This window comes from Orycteropus afer, unplaced genomic scaffold (assembly GCF_000298275.1).
Source record: "Orycteropus afer afer isolate SDZICR_OR568_19922 unplaced genomic scaffold, OryAfe1.0 scaffold00088, whole genome shotgun sequence".
Lineage (NCBI taxonomy): Eukaryota > Metazoa > Chordata > Mammalia > Tubulidentata > Orycteropodidae > Orycteropus > Orycteropus afer.
In genome coordinates this window covers 4,646,312-4,660,841 of record NW_006921675.1, presented here as the reverse complement: position 1 = coordinate 4,660,841, position 14,530 = coordinate 4,646,312, and the positions used below count along the sequence as shown (strand labels likewise).

Below are 14,530 nucleotides of genomic sequence, written 5' to 3'. Positions count from 1 at the left end.
AAAATAAGCTGTTACCTGAGGGCCTGTCTTCTTTTGGCACGCCCTTCCTTGATATCTTTTCTATCCACCTTGATATTCTTTCACATTGAATTATCCCTAACATTATATCCAGTCAATATCTGTTCTTTGAACTCTGTCCCGTGCTTTCAAATGCCAAGAGGACATGTATTCTTCTGGCAGTATTTACAAACACTACACATCCAAACTCATCAGCTCCTCCACAAAATCCATTCTTCTGAGGTTCTTTATTGTAGTTGTTAATGGTTTAGCAGTTTTGCAGTCAGCCACCACTGAAGACTTTGTTTTGTCATCTACTTCTCTAACTTCCTTCCCAAAGAAACTAGTCATGAATTTTTTTCCATTCTTCATCTCCAAAGGCATAGTCCTCTGTTACTGACCTTCTTATCACCTCTGCTACCTTGGTTAAGATGCCACCACCCCTCACCTGCACAACCATGATCACTTCTTACCTGGCGTCTTTCACTCTAGTTTCTCCCCAGTCCAATCTATCCTACGTAATGCTGCCAAAGCATTTTCCCTAAAAGGATAATTCTGATCATCATACTTCCCTGGTCAAGGCCACTAATAGTTTTATTGTCTCTAGAATAAATCCCAACCCCTTAACCTAGTATTCAAGAACTTCATAGTTTGGGCATCAGACATATACTGTTTTAGTCTTAAAAAATATTATCACTTCTCTTTGTGTAGCTTAGTGTTGAAGGGTATGGCCTCTGGAGCCAGACCACTAGGTCTGAATCATGATTCTCTTCTTCTTAACTATATAACCATGGACAAGTTTCTTAATTGTTCTGTGCCTCATCTGTAATATTGGAATAATAACCCTCATGGAGTTGTTATGAAAATTAAACATTTGAAAGTGCTTACAACAGTGGCTAGCATTTAGTAAGCAAGAAAATCTGTTTTAAAAACACTGCATAACGTGGATGAACTTGGAGGACATTATGCTGAGCAAAATAAGTCAGTCACAAAAGGACAAATATTGTATTAGTCCGTTATTGTAAAAGTTAAGGAAAGGTTTATCTATTGGAGGACATTTTCTTTGTTGGTTACCAGGGGTGGGAGGGGAGGGGAGGGAATGCTGTTAGATAGATAGAGATAAATATTGATTTGGGTGAAGAGAAGGGCAATGTACCAAATGGGAGTGACCAATATGGCAGCACTGAGGATGAGAAAGACATAGAGAGTTACATGGGCAGTACAGACAAAAAATATGAACCCTTTTGCATATACAGTACTGAGTTGTCAGTGAAAGCAAACATGGGTATATGGACGGATAGATAGGTGAACAAGCTAAACAATTATGTATGTCTAAATGGAGAGTGTATCCAAGATCATATATAGGGTTGGCAGACAATGGGCCTATAAGTTCATGTGAATGATCAGAATTCCCAGGTGTATAGTAGAGCTGACAACAGGCAAGGTTATGGTCATTGCTTGGTCACAGCCAGCTACCCAGAGGGACCGAGTAGTTGATCCTGCGGGCTTGGGACCATAGTCACAGGGGACATCAAGCTCAATTGGCATAACATACTATACAAAACATTGTTCTACCTACTACTTTGGTGAGTAGCGACTGGGACCTTAAAAGCTAGGAAGCTGCCATCTAGATCCAACAATGGGTCTCTCCTCGTCAAGAAGACAGAAGAAAACCAAAATTAATGGAAACAATCAGTCCTAGCGACTGGTACACCATCCGATCTGCAACCTATACAACTATGAGACCAGAAGAACTAGATGGTGCCCAGCTACCACTGCCATCCACTTGGAAGGGATGTAGGAGATCCTGCATAAAGAGGGAGAACAATGTGGAACAAAACTCAAAATCATTTGGAGGCAAAAAAAAAAAAGAAGGTGGGGACCAGGTTTGCTGGTCCAATAGAGCCTGGTGGAACCACTGAGACTATGGCCCCTAGCTGCCCTTCAGGTCTGGAATTGAACCCACAACTGTGGTTTCCAGCCAAACAAAGTACAGGCATATGAGTTAAACATTTACCTCAAGTAGACACACGCCCTGGAGAGAACAATCATGGGAGAAGGAAGGGCTGCTTATGCACAGGGAGATAGCTCAGGGTGCAGAAGAGTATGAAGGGATGGACACTGGGAGGAGGTAACTATGAGGAGGAAGTGGAAGGGAGCTGCTGCATTGTAAATTTTGGTCAATGACATGAGACAAAGTATATGTGAACTGCTGTATGAAAAGTGAATTTACTCTGTAAATCTTCACCCAAATCCTAATTAAAAAAAAAAAAAAGAAAATCTGTTTTATTGAACAAATATTTTCTGATACCTGTTACGTGACATGTGCTCTTCTAAGAACTGGGGGTAATAGTGAACAAAATAAACATTAATTCTGTCCTTTCAGAGCTTACATTATATAATAAAATAATAATTATTAACTATCTATAATTCCCTATTTCTGGAAAGCCCCTATTCCTCCACCATTTTCAAAATTCACTCTTTCTTCAAGACTCGCTAAAATGCCATCTGACCCCTTAAATATTATCTTGTAGCATGCTCTCACTTTAATTTCTCTAGTGCCTAAGGCATTTGACTGCTAACCAGAAGGCAGGCAGTTCAAACTCACCAACTACTCCTTGGAGGGAAGATGAGGCTCTCTACTTCTGTAATGATATTGCCTCGGAAACCCAAGGAGGGGTTGCTATGAGTCGAAATTGACTCAACAGCAGTGAGTGAGCCCCTCCTATCTGCACTGTGGCATTTATCACATTCTACACATTGTATCCTGTATGATTCTTACTTGTACATGGTGTGAAACCACCAAAATATAGTGTGTAATGCCAGTTACTATGCCCTATTCTCTTTCTAAATAGTGGTATGGTGTACATTGTACCCAAGCACATAAAACTAACCAAACTCACTGCCATGGAGTAGATTCTGACTCATAGTGACTCCCATTGGGTTTCCGAGGCTGTAAATCTTTATGGAAGCAGAGTGCCCCATCTTCTTTCTGCGGAGTGGTTGGTGGGTTTGAACGACTGACCTTCTGGTTAGCAGCTAAATGCCTTACCTATTACACCACCAGAGCTCCTTACCCAAGCATATAGTAGATACTACCCAAGGAGGGGTCGCTATGAGTCGGGGCCGACTCGACGGCAAATAACAACAACAACAACAGATGTAGATAAAGAACACTTTGCTTGGTCTTTCATTTGGCCTCTACTAACTACACCTTATCTTCTTGAACTGTAAATGTAAAAGAAAATTTAAAATAGAACAACTTATTTTCAACTCTAGAAATATCAAGTATCAATATCAAATATTGTTTATCACTTGGCTTTATTTATCACCATTGATTAGTGTTTCCTTTACTAACAGGTTATTTTCTGTAGTTTGGCTACTAAACGTATTCTACACATACTTAATGTTCCCCTGTTACTACCTTTGACAAGCACCTCTACATTTTTACTAAAGGAATCCCTGTGGATAGAGGATATTTCATTTGCTGTATTTCCTATGGTCAGCACAGGTCTCGTCCATTCCTCATTTCCTTTCTAATTTGAAGAAAAAACATTTTTTTTCCAGGTGCTCACCTATAATTTTTGTGTTCCATTATTTATTTATTTATTTATCTCCATTTTACAGTTGTAGATATTTGGAATTTACTTTTATGGCCTCTAAAATAAGGTTAAAAAAAATCATTAAATATTTTTCCTCTAAATTTGCTCACTATTTTTCAAGTAGGACCTGGAAAAAGCAGGCCAAGGGCAGGTTCTCTCTTAGTTTCTAATCTGTGTTTTCTGGATCCCAGTGCAATTTTCTCCAAATGCTGCAGTAAAATAAAGTTACATTATACAACACTCTAAATCACCTTTATGGCACTTAACCTTGCTAGATCATCTTAAATACTCCTTTTATCCAAATGGAACTCCACTCCATTAGAATGGCAAAGCAGTCTTTCCTTTTTAAATAACAAGGCCAATACAATACATTTTTAAATAATGATCAAGGTTTTTTTTTTTTTTATTATTCATTAAGTTTCAGTATCATTACAGAAAATGTTATGGTACAGAGTTGTTTAACATTATTTTTTCTTTGCTCTTAATTTCCACATGAATGCTGGTAACACTAATATCTGTACAAGATCAGTCTTTGATTTAATTTTTGTTCTGTACAATTTTAAATGTATTGGTTAAAAAGGCTGTCAGCACTTAAGGAAGCATTTTTTCCCCCCGTTTGTTCAAATAAAAGGTATCCAGTTACTGCCCAAGAGTACGGTGCCACTAGGCTACTGGGACGAGAAACCTCCCTGAGGCTCCGCAGGGGACGGCTCTCCCTGAGGCGGGCTCGCCCCCACCAGCCACCCTTCTTTTGGCACTGTGCACATAAACACGAGAGACAGGATCAAGAACAAGCGAAGGCGCTCTGTAAAGCGGTTATGAAGCATACTAAGAAGGGAAATCCAAGTGTTGCCTACACTAGTATAAATAAGCAGACAGCCTTGATTTAAGAGCATAAGTAGTTGTATTTTAAAGATGAGAAAACACAAGTTCTGCAGGCACCTACCGCTGTCTACTAAAAGCTATCGCTATCAGACCTAGCATTGAACACACAAAGCAATTTGCAAGAAAGGAAAAATTTGCTTTGATATAATCAGAATAGAGTTGTCTGTTAAGATTTATTTTTTAGGTGTTTTTTCTTTAAAAGGTATTTAAATTCATTTGAAATATAGTTCAAGATGTTGACTATACAGATCAACTTTTATCCAAATCAGAAAAACTAGCTGTGCCGTTGCATATTACAGGATACAGTCAATGATATGTGGACATGCATCGACGCTTTCTCCGCTGTGACCATCATAGCCGTCCGATGACCATGACATCCACCACCTCACCCTTGTGGAGCTCCACGTACTGCTCTGTCTTTGGAGGTAGCATCAACAAGCCGTTGGCGCTGCGCATGCTCATCAGACGGCTGCTCATCTGATTACCTGGAAAGAAACACTCTTATTACAGCTTCATTAGCATCGGTCTAAGGAGCTCTGGTAGCGTAGTGCCTAGGCACTTGACTGCTAACCAGAAGGCTGCCAGTTCAAACCCAGCACCCACTCCTTGGAAGGAAGATGGGGCAATCTACTTCCGTAGTGATATCTCTGTGGAAACCCAAGGAGGGGGTCACTATGAGTCGGGTCCGTCCGACTTGACAAAACATAACAACAATAAGCATCGGTCTATGCATTTGGAGCCCCTGTGGTTATTTTCAAAATGAAAACTGTCTCTTTGAGAGGAAGAGAGATGATCCGAGCCTTCCCAGTACTTTCTCAGGTGGCTATGCTGCTTTATAGGGAGCTCTGCTAGAGTAGTGCCTAAGGCACTTGACTGCTAACCAGAAGGCTGGCGGTTCAAACCCACCAGCCACTCCTCAGAAGGAAGGTTGGGCAATCTATTTCCGTAGTGATACTGCCTTGGAAACCCAAGGAGCTGTCACTATGAGTCTGGTCCGACTGACAGCACATAACAACAATATCATGCTGCTGTATCCTACTGCCTTCTCACTACCACCTTAAAAGTAAGCATTAGAGAATATTGCTTAAAAGGGTAAAAGCAGGATTTTATATCATTATGCAAAATGCTTTGAATTTCAGGCAGAAATGTTATCTGTGTGAAAAGACCTTTAAGATCTATTAAAAATAACAATGATGCTAATAGCAGCAATTACATTTAGTACTTACTAAATGTCAGACATGATAGATGGCACTTAATTATCTTATTTGCCTTTTACAAGACAGATTCAAAAGAATTTAGGCGACTTACTTCTATTTAGTCAGTCTCCAATTTAGTCACTATGTTAGTTAATGTTTGCAACTGATAGGATCTTTGCTAATATGAGTAATACAATTTTTTTTTTTTTTAATCAAAAGGTAGGCAATATTTGACTATAGAAGTTAGAGATAAAAGTTTAAAGAGGCAATAATTATAGGACTCTAAATTATTTTTGCCACTCCTCGGAAGGAAGGTTGGGCAATCCTACTTCCGTAGTGATACTGCCTCGGAAACCCAAGGAGGGGTCGCTATGAGTCGGGGCCGACTCGACGGCATATGACAACAACAACAACAAATTATTTTTAAATTTTTAATTTTATTAGTTTTTACTGTGGTAAGTACATATATAACAAAACATTTACCATTTCAATATTTTTGACCTGTAAAATTCAGTTACATTAATTACACTGTCATGTTGTTGCTAATATTGATTTTTTTGCCCTTAAAATTTACCAACATCTCAGTTATAATCAAGGATACAGAGAACTACCTTATGTTTATGACTGAGTTTAATCTCTCACTTCAGGGTGTGTGTAGGCATAGCCGTAGTCTCCTCTTTTGTCTACAACCAAAGTTATGCTCAGAACTCACTGGCTGAACGTCTTCTACGTATCTTATAGAAGATGTAGAGTTTTCTTTTATAATTTGATGTTTATGATTTCAAATACCTATCTAGAAAATATGGCTTTATGATTTCAAATACCTATGTAGAAAATATGGCTCAGTGAAATAACTGAACTTGTACTTAATTTTTTAAAAATTCATGTCCTGTTGTACTGTACTCTTCAGGAATAATTTAGCTCATTTACCTTTTTGTTTTAACAGGATGGGTATGTAGGATACTTGCAAGTGTGAATGACTAACCTGTACTCTGTGCCCAAGGCAGTGGTTCTTGGTGATGCCAAGTCAGTATACACCGATGATATTCTGGTCGAGGATCCAGCTTCACATCACATGATAACTACAGAATTTAAACAAAACAAAACAAACCAGATGATTACCTGATCATCTCTCAAAACTACAGGGTGGTGGAGGTTGTGCAAATAATACAGCGGACACGGGACATATCTTTGGCCCTCTGCTGGTCTACACCTGCCACCTCATGTTCTTAATAATGGAAGTCCAGGGGTTGGGTTACTCTGGTTGGAGGGAAAAAGAAAGCTAAGAAGCCGGTGTCCATGGTGAGAAAAAGTGCAGATGAAAAGGATAAGGCTTCTTTCTGAGGTCTACTTGTATGGGCTGTGAGGACAGAAACCTCTGTACTATGAATTGAGATATCAAAGCCAATATTTTAACATGGAAAATAAAGGAGATCTACCTCTTTTATTTATTTATAAGTTTGTAAATAAAGAATTTATATTTTTTATAAATATATTTTATTATATCCACTTATGTAAGTTTTTAATATATTATTTATAAGTTAAATTTATAACAAACTCAATGTTCATCTAACTGTCCATGCATGCATGCATGCATGCATACATCCATCCCTCTACCTCCTGCATCTAGTAATAACTGCTAAGAACCAAATAGGTGCTAGGCACTGTTTGTTTAGCTACCCATTTACGCATCTATTTCCAGTGTAAAAGGAATAGGAACATTTTCCTTTGAGTGTTTCCTAGTGTCTCAGCACTGATGTATAATCTCATTATGGCAACTAAAAGCAGTCTCTACCAAAGGTTATACCATTTTGGTTTAGACACATCATTAAAAACGTTCCTCTGCATAAGTCTCTGCAATGTAATGACAAAGAATATAGTGATCCTTGACTTCTATATAGCAACTTCAGTTCACACACGTGGTATTACAGAATGAGAAACTGATCTTGAAGCTAGTGGTTTCTGTGTGCATGTGTATGTCGTTACATTTATCCTGAAATCTGGTAAGTTAAAGTGATAATGTGCTGGTAGCAGGTACCTAGGAGGTATTACTTGAATATGTTTACCCAGTATATAATTCTGGACCAGTGGACTAGAGTTCAAGGATTAGTCCAATGTTAGGAGAGATAAGACTGCTCCAGTAAAACGGAATCAGCACAATAACTGTTTAAGTTATAAATCTTATTACAGTCTAGAAATCCTTTATTCAACTAAAAAAGATATTGCTTAGATCAAATAGTAATACAATTAAAACTTGAATATCTTGGAAATTTTGACTCAATTCTATCTCCGATCTATTCTGGTTACTATGTCTTTAAACATTCCAAATACACTGATTTTCCTCTGAATCCAGAAGAAAACTCAATTTTTCCTTAATTAAATCACACCCAACTCTTTATTTGATATTACCTATTTTTTTTGCTCTATTTTATATCTACTTATAGGGTTAACCAAAAACCAAACCCACTGCCATCGAGGCCAATTCCAACTCATACTGACCCAACAGGACGAGTAGTAGAACTGCCCCACAGGGCTTCCATCTTTATGGAAGCAAATTGTCACATTTTTCTCTCATGGAACAGCTGCTGGGTTCAAACCACCAACCTTCTGGTTAGCAGCCAATACTTAAACACCGCACCATCAGGGCTTCTTACTAATGGAGTAATTTAGCAGCATTCCTAAACTATTTTGTGCTTCTCTGAAGCTAAAAATCTTTCTCCCTCTGTCTGTGTGTGGTGTCTTCAAGTACAAAACCACAAGAACTAACAGCGTTTAAGCAAGGTTTTTTCTCTGGTGATGGGATTGATTGGTTTATGGTAGCGAGTGGAACAAGTACAGAATTGGAATCAGCGACCTAGGTTCTATTCGGAGCTTCACTGCTAACTGGCTGTATTGTATTAGCAAGTTATTTTGGTTTCCTATGCCTACTCATCTACAAAATGGAGTTGTACTACATAATGGTTAAAGTGCCTTCAAAGTCTATGATTCTAAAGATTTTAAATGATTATTTTTCAGCCAATTTAAAAATATAAACTTATTTTGTGTTAAAGGAAGATATTCATGTAAATGTAAGAAACCAGAATCAGTTGCATCAAATTCAATTAAGATTTTTTTCATAGCCTCTTCATAAACAGCTGTTCTTTTGCAATAAGAGATTAAACTGATGAGATTTTTCATGGTGTTTTACTGAAATGCAGAATACTTTATTAACCAACATATTTATTTGTATAGACATTACAGTTCTGCCATTTTATATCACTTAGCTTAAGGAAGTACATAATTACTCTGAGTTTCAATACGAACCATGAGTAAACACAGACAGCTTTTGGTGAAAAGGCATTGCAAATGGCTGATGTTTCACTTCTGATGACTTTTTCTATTCATTTAAATTTGGACAGTTATGGTGGGCTAGGACTGTTTTCTTTGAATATCTGCTTGGCACATAATAGTCTTGAGAGATAAAACTTCATTATTTGGTTTATAATATGGTCTACATATAAATGTTGAAAGGAGAGAAATTGGGGGGTGGGGTGGGGGGAGAGACTATCCTGTCTTTTCTCTTTGTCCTGCCCATCTTGCAGAGAAGTGACCTCAAAGATTTCTCATATACAGTAACCAATTAATTGCAAATACAGTGTAATAATGTTACCACGGAACTATTTATAGTGTAGAAGGGCACCCTTAGGTTTTTTGATACAAGCTTCATAAAGGGATTTTGATCAAGCGATTTTGGCTGAGTCTTCCAGGAAGAGTAAGGAATTTTCCAGGTGGAGAAAGGAACGTTGCAAGTGAGAGGAGGCAATCTTCCAGGAAGGGAAAGAAGCACAGACACAGGCAGGCAGTCTCACATCCCTTCTGGAAGCAGCACGTAGCCTGGCAAGGTCAGGGTGCAGGGTGGAAAGCCAACGAAGCCGGAGAGGAAAACTGAGGCTGTGGGATGGAGAGGCTCCTCGGCTCTCTATTCATACATATATGTCACATATTGTGGTAGAGAGTTAGGTAACAAAACATTTTCTTATGCCCTCTTGAGGAGTTTTGATATAACCCTGGGGGTGTGAGAAGAAATGAAGGATTTTAAGTGGAGATTGTGACATTATTAGATAGAAAAGGAATTAGAGGATCTAAGATTAGAGGATGGGAGCTCTGGTAGTGTAGTGCCTAAGGCACTTGACTGCTTCCTGGGAAGGAAGATGGGGCAATCTACTTCTGTAGTGATACTGCCTCGGATACTGCCAAGGAGGGGTCACTATGAGTTGGGTCCGACTCGACAGCACATAACAACAACAAGATTAGAGGATGGAAAACCATTAAATATGCCAAAAGTTATGCTACTTATAAATGATGGGACTATCAGGCAAACCCAGGCTTATTTGGCATCGAAATTCCGGGGACACCAATGAAGGAGGAAGCTTGAGAAGAGTGGTGAAGGCCTGAAAGACTGCAACAAGGAATGGAGGTTAAGTAAATAAGTGAAGGATTGCCAAGGTGAACTCTGGCCACTGCTGAAACGGGATTTATAAATTGTAAGTGGTAACTCAAATAGCAGTACACTCCTCTAGTGCTTAGTGGCTACCTGGGATTAGAAACAGAAGACAAGGAAAGGAGAATTGATCCAAGTTTGTGAATTCTCAAGTGGGTTACAGTGAAAAGCAGAAGAGGCCCAAGAGTTGAGGGCAATGGCAAAAAGTTGAAGTGACACATCATAGGGGTTTGGTTGAATGAGGAAAGTGGTGAAGTCAGAAGGGGCTCATCTTATATCTACTGATACGTAACCTGCCATTATTTCTAAATTGTATATGTGAGTTAATTAAAAAAAATATTTTGAGGTTGTATAGTTTAGGATATTACAAAGGATATGGGTATAAATTGTTGAAATGGAGATTAAGGTATTTAGAATTCTTGAGGTAAAACAGCTGATGGCAGCAGCTGAGTGTAGAGGAAGACTAACAGCTCCCAAAGACCCGAAGGTGGGGGAAAGGCCTCTGGAAGGTTAACGGCACAGATGAGGGGAAGGTGAAATTTCCAGAGGACTCATGTGATCAAGTGGAGGCTAAGAGCAGCACAGCATGGGGAAGAAAGTTTGTGAGCAAACAGAAGACCATGAGAGAGGAATTATACCTTGGTTGGAGACCCAGGATGATATGCCAGAGGTCTGGAGTGGTGCTGGAGGCCTGGACTCTTTTGGAGTTTGATCCCAAAAAATGGTTAAGAAGCTTCATTATAGTAAGTTTTTTTTTTTTTTTTTGATATTTTTCCAACCATTGCTTGCATCAAGCAATTAATGGAAGTTAATATTAATTAACTTCCATTAATATCAATGGAAGTTACCTCAGGTATGGTTAGAGAGAAAAAAGTTGAAGACAAAAACAGTAGAGGATCCTCTGACAGAAATTTTTTTTTAACATTTTACTGTGATTTGGGTGGAAGTTTACACAGTACATTAGTTTCACATTCAACAATTAATACCCATTTTGTTTTGTGACATTAGCTGAAATCCCTTCAATGTAATAGCACTCTTCCCAGTTCCTCCCTGGGTTCCTGGGTTCCATTCTTCCCTCTGTCCCGCTCCTTCCTGCTCTCTGGACTTTGCTCTTGGGCAAATACTGTCCTTCTGGTCTCTCAGGGTTGACTGTTCTGAGAAGTGTGTTCCTGTTCCTCATGGGTGTCACTGTTCACCCTAAAGGCCATCTATTGTTTGGCCGAAAAGTAATCTTCCAGGGTAGGTCTGGCTCCAGGCATCTAAGGGCCACAGTCTTGGGGTTCCACCAGTCTCTATCAGACTAGTAAGTCTGGGTCTTTTATGATTTTGAATCTTGTTCTATATTTTTCTCATTTCATTGCTCAGGATCTTGTACTGTGATTCCGATCGGAGCAGTCACAGTGGTAGCTGGGCACATCTGGTTCCAGGCTAGTAAAGGCTGTGGTTTTCATGGTCCATTGGTCCTTTAGACTAATTGTTTCCTTGAGTCTTTGACTTTCTTCATTCCTTCCTACTCTGGAGGGGAGAGATAATAGTTGCATCCCAGATGGCCGCTTGCAAGCTTTTAAGACCCCAGTTGCTACTCACCAAAGTAATATGGAGAACATTGTCTTTGTAGACTGTGTTATGCCAATTGACCTAGATGTCCCTTGAGACTATGGTCCTAAGCCCTCACGGCCAGTTACTCAATCCCTCAAGGTATTTAGATACTGCCTCAGAAACCCAAGGATCCAGGATCGTTATGAGTCTGATGGAATATTAATGTTGTCCTTTTGTGGAAACACTGACTCCACAATTCTATTCAATTAATTGGTAGAACTGTGTTTCTGAAAGTGGTCATCTAAGATGCACCTATTTGTTTCTCCTTGTCCAGAGCAAAGAAGAGTGAAGGAAATCAAAGACACATGGAAACAATTAGTCCAAGGGATGACTGGACCATGGAAACCTCAGCCTATATGACCCTTAGACCAGAAGAACTAGATCGTGTCCGGCTATCACTGCTAAGCACTCAGAAAGAGAGGAGATAGAGTGGACGAACAATATGGAACAAAACTCAAAAATAAAAAAGACCAGGCTTGTTGGTCTGATAGGGCTGGTGAAACACCCAAGACTATGGCCTTTTTAGTCACCCTTCAGGCCTGGAATTTGAGCTTACTCCCATGGCTGAAATATCAGCTGAACAACAACAAGTTATAAGGTGAACATTTACCCCAAGTAGGTACACTCCTGAGAATAATCAACCACGGGAGATTATAAAGGTAGCATTTGCTCAGGGAGATAGCTAGGGAATGCACAGGCAAGAAGAACACAAAGAAAAGGTAACCACAGGGAGGAAATGGGAAGAGAGTAGTTACACTGTGGGGACTGTAGTCAATGTCAGGAAACAAAATGTGTATGAACTGTTGAAGGGAAAATAAATTTGGTCTATAAACTTTCACCCAAACCACAATAAAAAGTTAAAGAAAACAAGAAAAGGGGGGAAAAAACCACAAATCAATAAAACTATATTTATCTGAAAGAGAAAATTGTGTTTCTGATTAGCTATGAAAATTAGAAATATTTCTACTCCAACCACAATGGACAAAGGGAACAGCTAAGGAATTTATTCTGAACTTGATCATTAGAATGCTTTGATATAAATGGATGACATTTTCTGTGCTGATCCTTTATAGAGTATTGCCCTTCCCACAGGATGGGTACATCAGAGTCCAGCAGGACGATTATCACACCAGCACTTAACATCTATCTCCCTTCCTCAAAGCAGCAAGAGCTGGTAGATACAGTGAGTGTGGTAACCATTTTCTCTGAAATGCCAATAAACTCCAAAACTCAAACTCACTGCCATCGAATCATTTCCGACTCACAGTGACCCTTGTTAGGTTTCCAAGGCTGTAAATCTTTACAGAAGTAGATTGTCCAGTCTTCCTTCCATGGAGCAGCTAGTGGGTCTGAACCGCTGACCTTACAGTTAGCAGTCAAGTGGACAGTAGTAATGAGTACAATCTTTAAGCTATGTCTTATATGGTCAGACATTACCATATGCTTCAAAGAAGTGATTGGGTTATGCTCTAAAGTTTCACTTACATGTCGGTGAAGGTATGAGAATGATTTGTGGAGATTAAAGAAAAAAAAAAAAAGGTGAATAGGCAAGCATATTGATGAGCCATTCTGGCAGCCCCACTGTCACTGCTCTGTGGGAGAGGGGAGTTTGGCTGATTTTGAACCAGTTCTCAATTCCTTGAGCTTACATGAAAAATGTACTGTCAGTTTGATTACAAGAGCCCCATCCAGTCATCTTTGTCAGAATCAATGGCTACCACTACGTCAGTTTCAAGAGATGGTGGATATTAAAATGAGAATTTCACAAAGTCAAAGAGAAGTCCTCTTTCTCTTTCATAAAAATGTGGATTTTTGTTTCCTAAGTTTAGCAAATATGAAAATAATGAGTATTACTGGTTTAAATGCCAAAATTTAAGCTTTATAGCTCTGACCTTCCAATTTAATCAAAATACTTTGTGCTTACTGATGGCTTTTTTTCTTTTTCCATTTAATTTCAAATAACACTTTGTTTTCAGAAATACTTAGTTTAACATTTACTGAGATTTTAAGAAAAGAATTGTTTCATCATGTCATCAAAATCTCAGTATTTATGTCAACCAAAAAGAATACCAAGTCTAGATTTAACTTTTTAAATCTATTTGCTCTTAGAGTAATACCTTATTAATATTTCCTCTTTTTCTTCTGTCTTATGTTCTTCTTGTCAATTAATCATAGCATTCAGTCATGTCTGAATTTACTTCAGAACTCTTAGGAAATAATGGTTTGGTATTGTAGTGCATACTGCCAAGAAAGTTGTTCAGTAATAATGCAGAAAGTATGTAGCATAATTAGTTCAATAAATCAAACTGAAGTTAGTGTTGGTGGAAAAGAGGACTCTTAATTTCCAAGTGACTTTTACCCTAGACATAGCTCCTTGACATTAGTTGTCCTTAGGGAGTCCTAGTAGTGTATTGCTTAAGTATTTAGCTACTAACTGCAAGGTCAGCAGTTCACACCCACCAGCTGCTCTATGGGAGAAAGATGTGGCAGTTTGCCTCCATAAAGATTATAGCCTTGGCAACTCTGTAGGGTGGTTTTACTCTGTCCCATAAGGTTGTTATGAGTTGGAACTGACTCCACAACAATGGGCTTGGCTGATTTTTGGTTTTAGTTGTCCTTTACTAAATGAAGGGAAGCCTGGGTTGCCCAATGGTTAAAGCGCTTTACACAAAAGTTGGCAGTTCAAACCCAGCAACACTCCATGGGAGAAAGATGTGGCAGTCTGTTTCTGTACAGATTTACATTCTTAGAAACCCTATGAGACAGTTCTG

At 38.9% G+C, this 14,530-nt stretch overlaps 1 protein-coding gene across 1 annotated transcript in view; it reads right to left on the bottom strand.

The window, feature by feature from the left end:
• Positions 1-4,835: 4,835 nt before the first annotated feature.
• GPHN (gephyrin) overlaps positions 4,836-14,530 on the bottom strand; it is a 795,631-nt gene continuing 785,936 nt past the window's right edge. The window contains exons 24-25 of the mRNA XM_042781141.1: positions 6,666-6,762; positions 4,836-4,969 (exon numbers count right to left, since the gene is read on the bottom strand). Coding sequence (XP_042637075.1) covers positions 4,836-4,969; positions 6,666-6,762 — 231 coding nt within the window. The remainder of the gene's footprint in view (positions 4,970-6,665; positions 6,763-14,530) is intronic.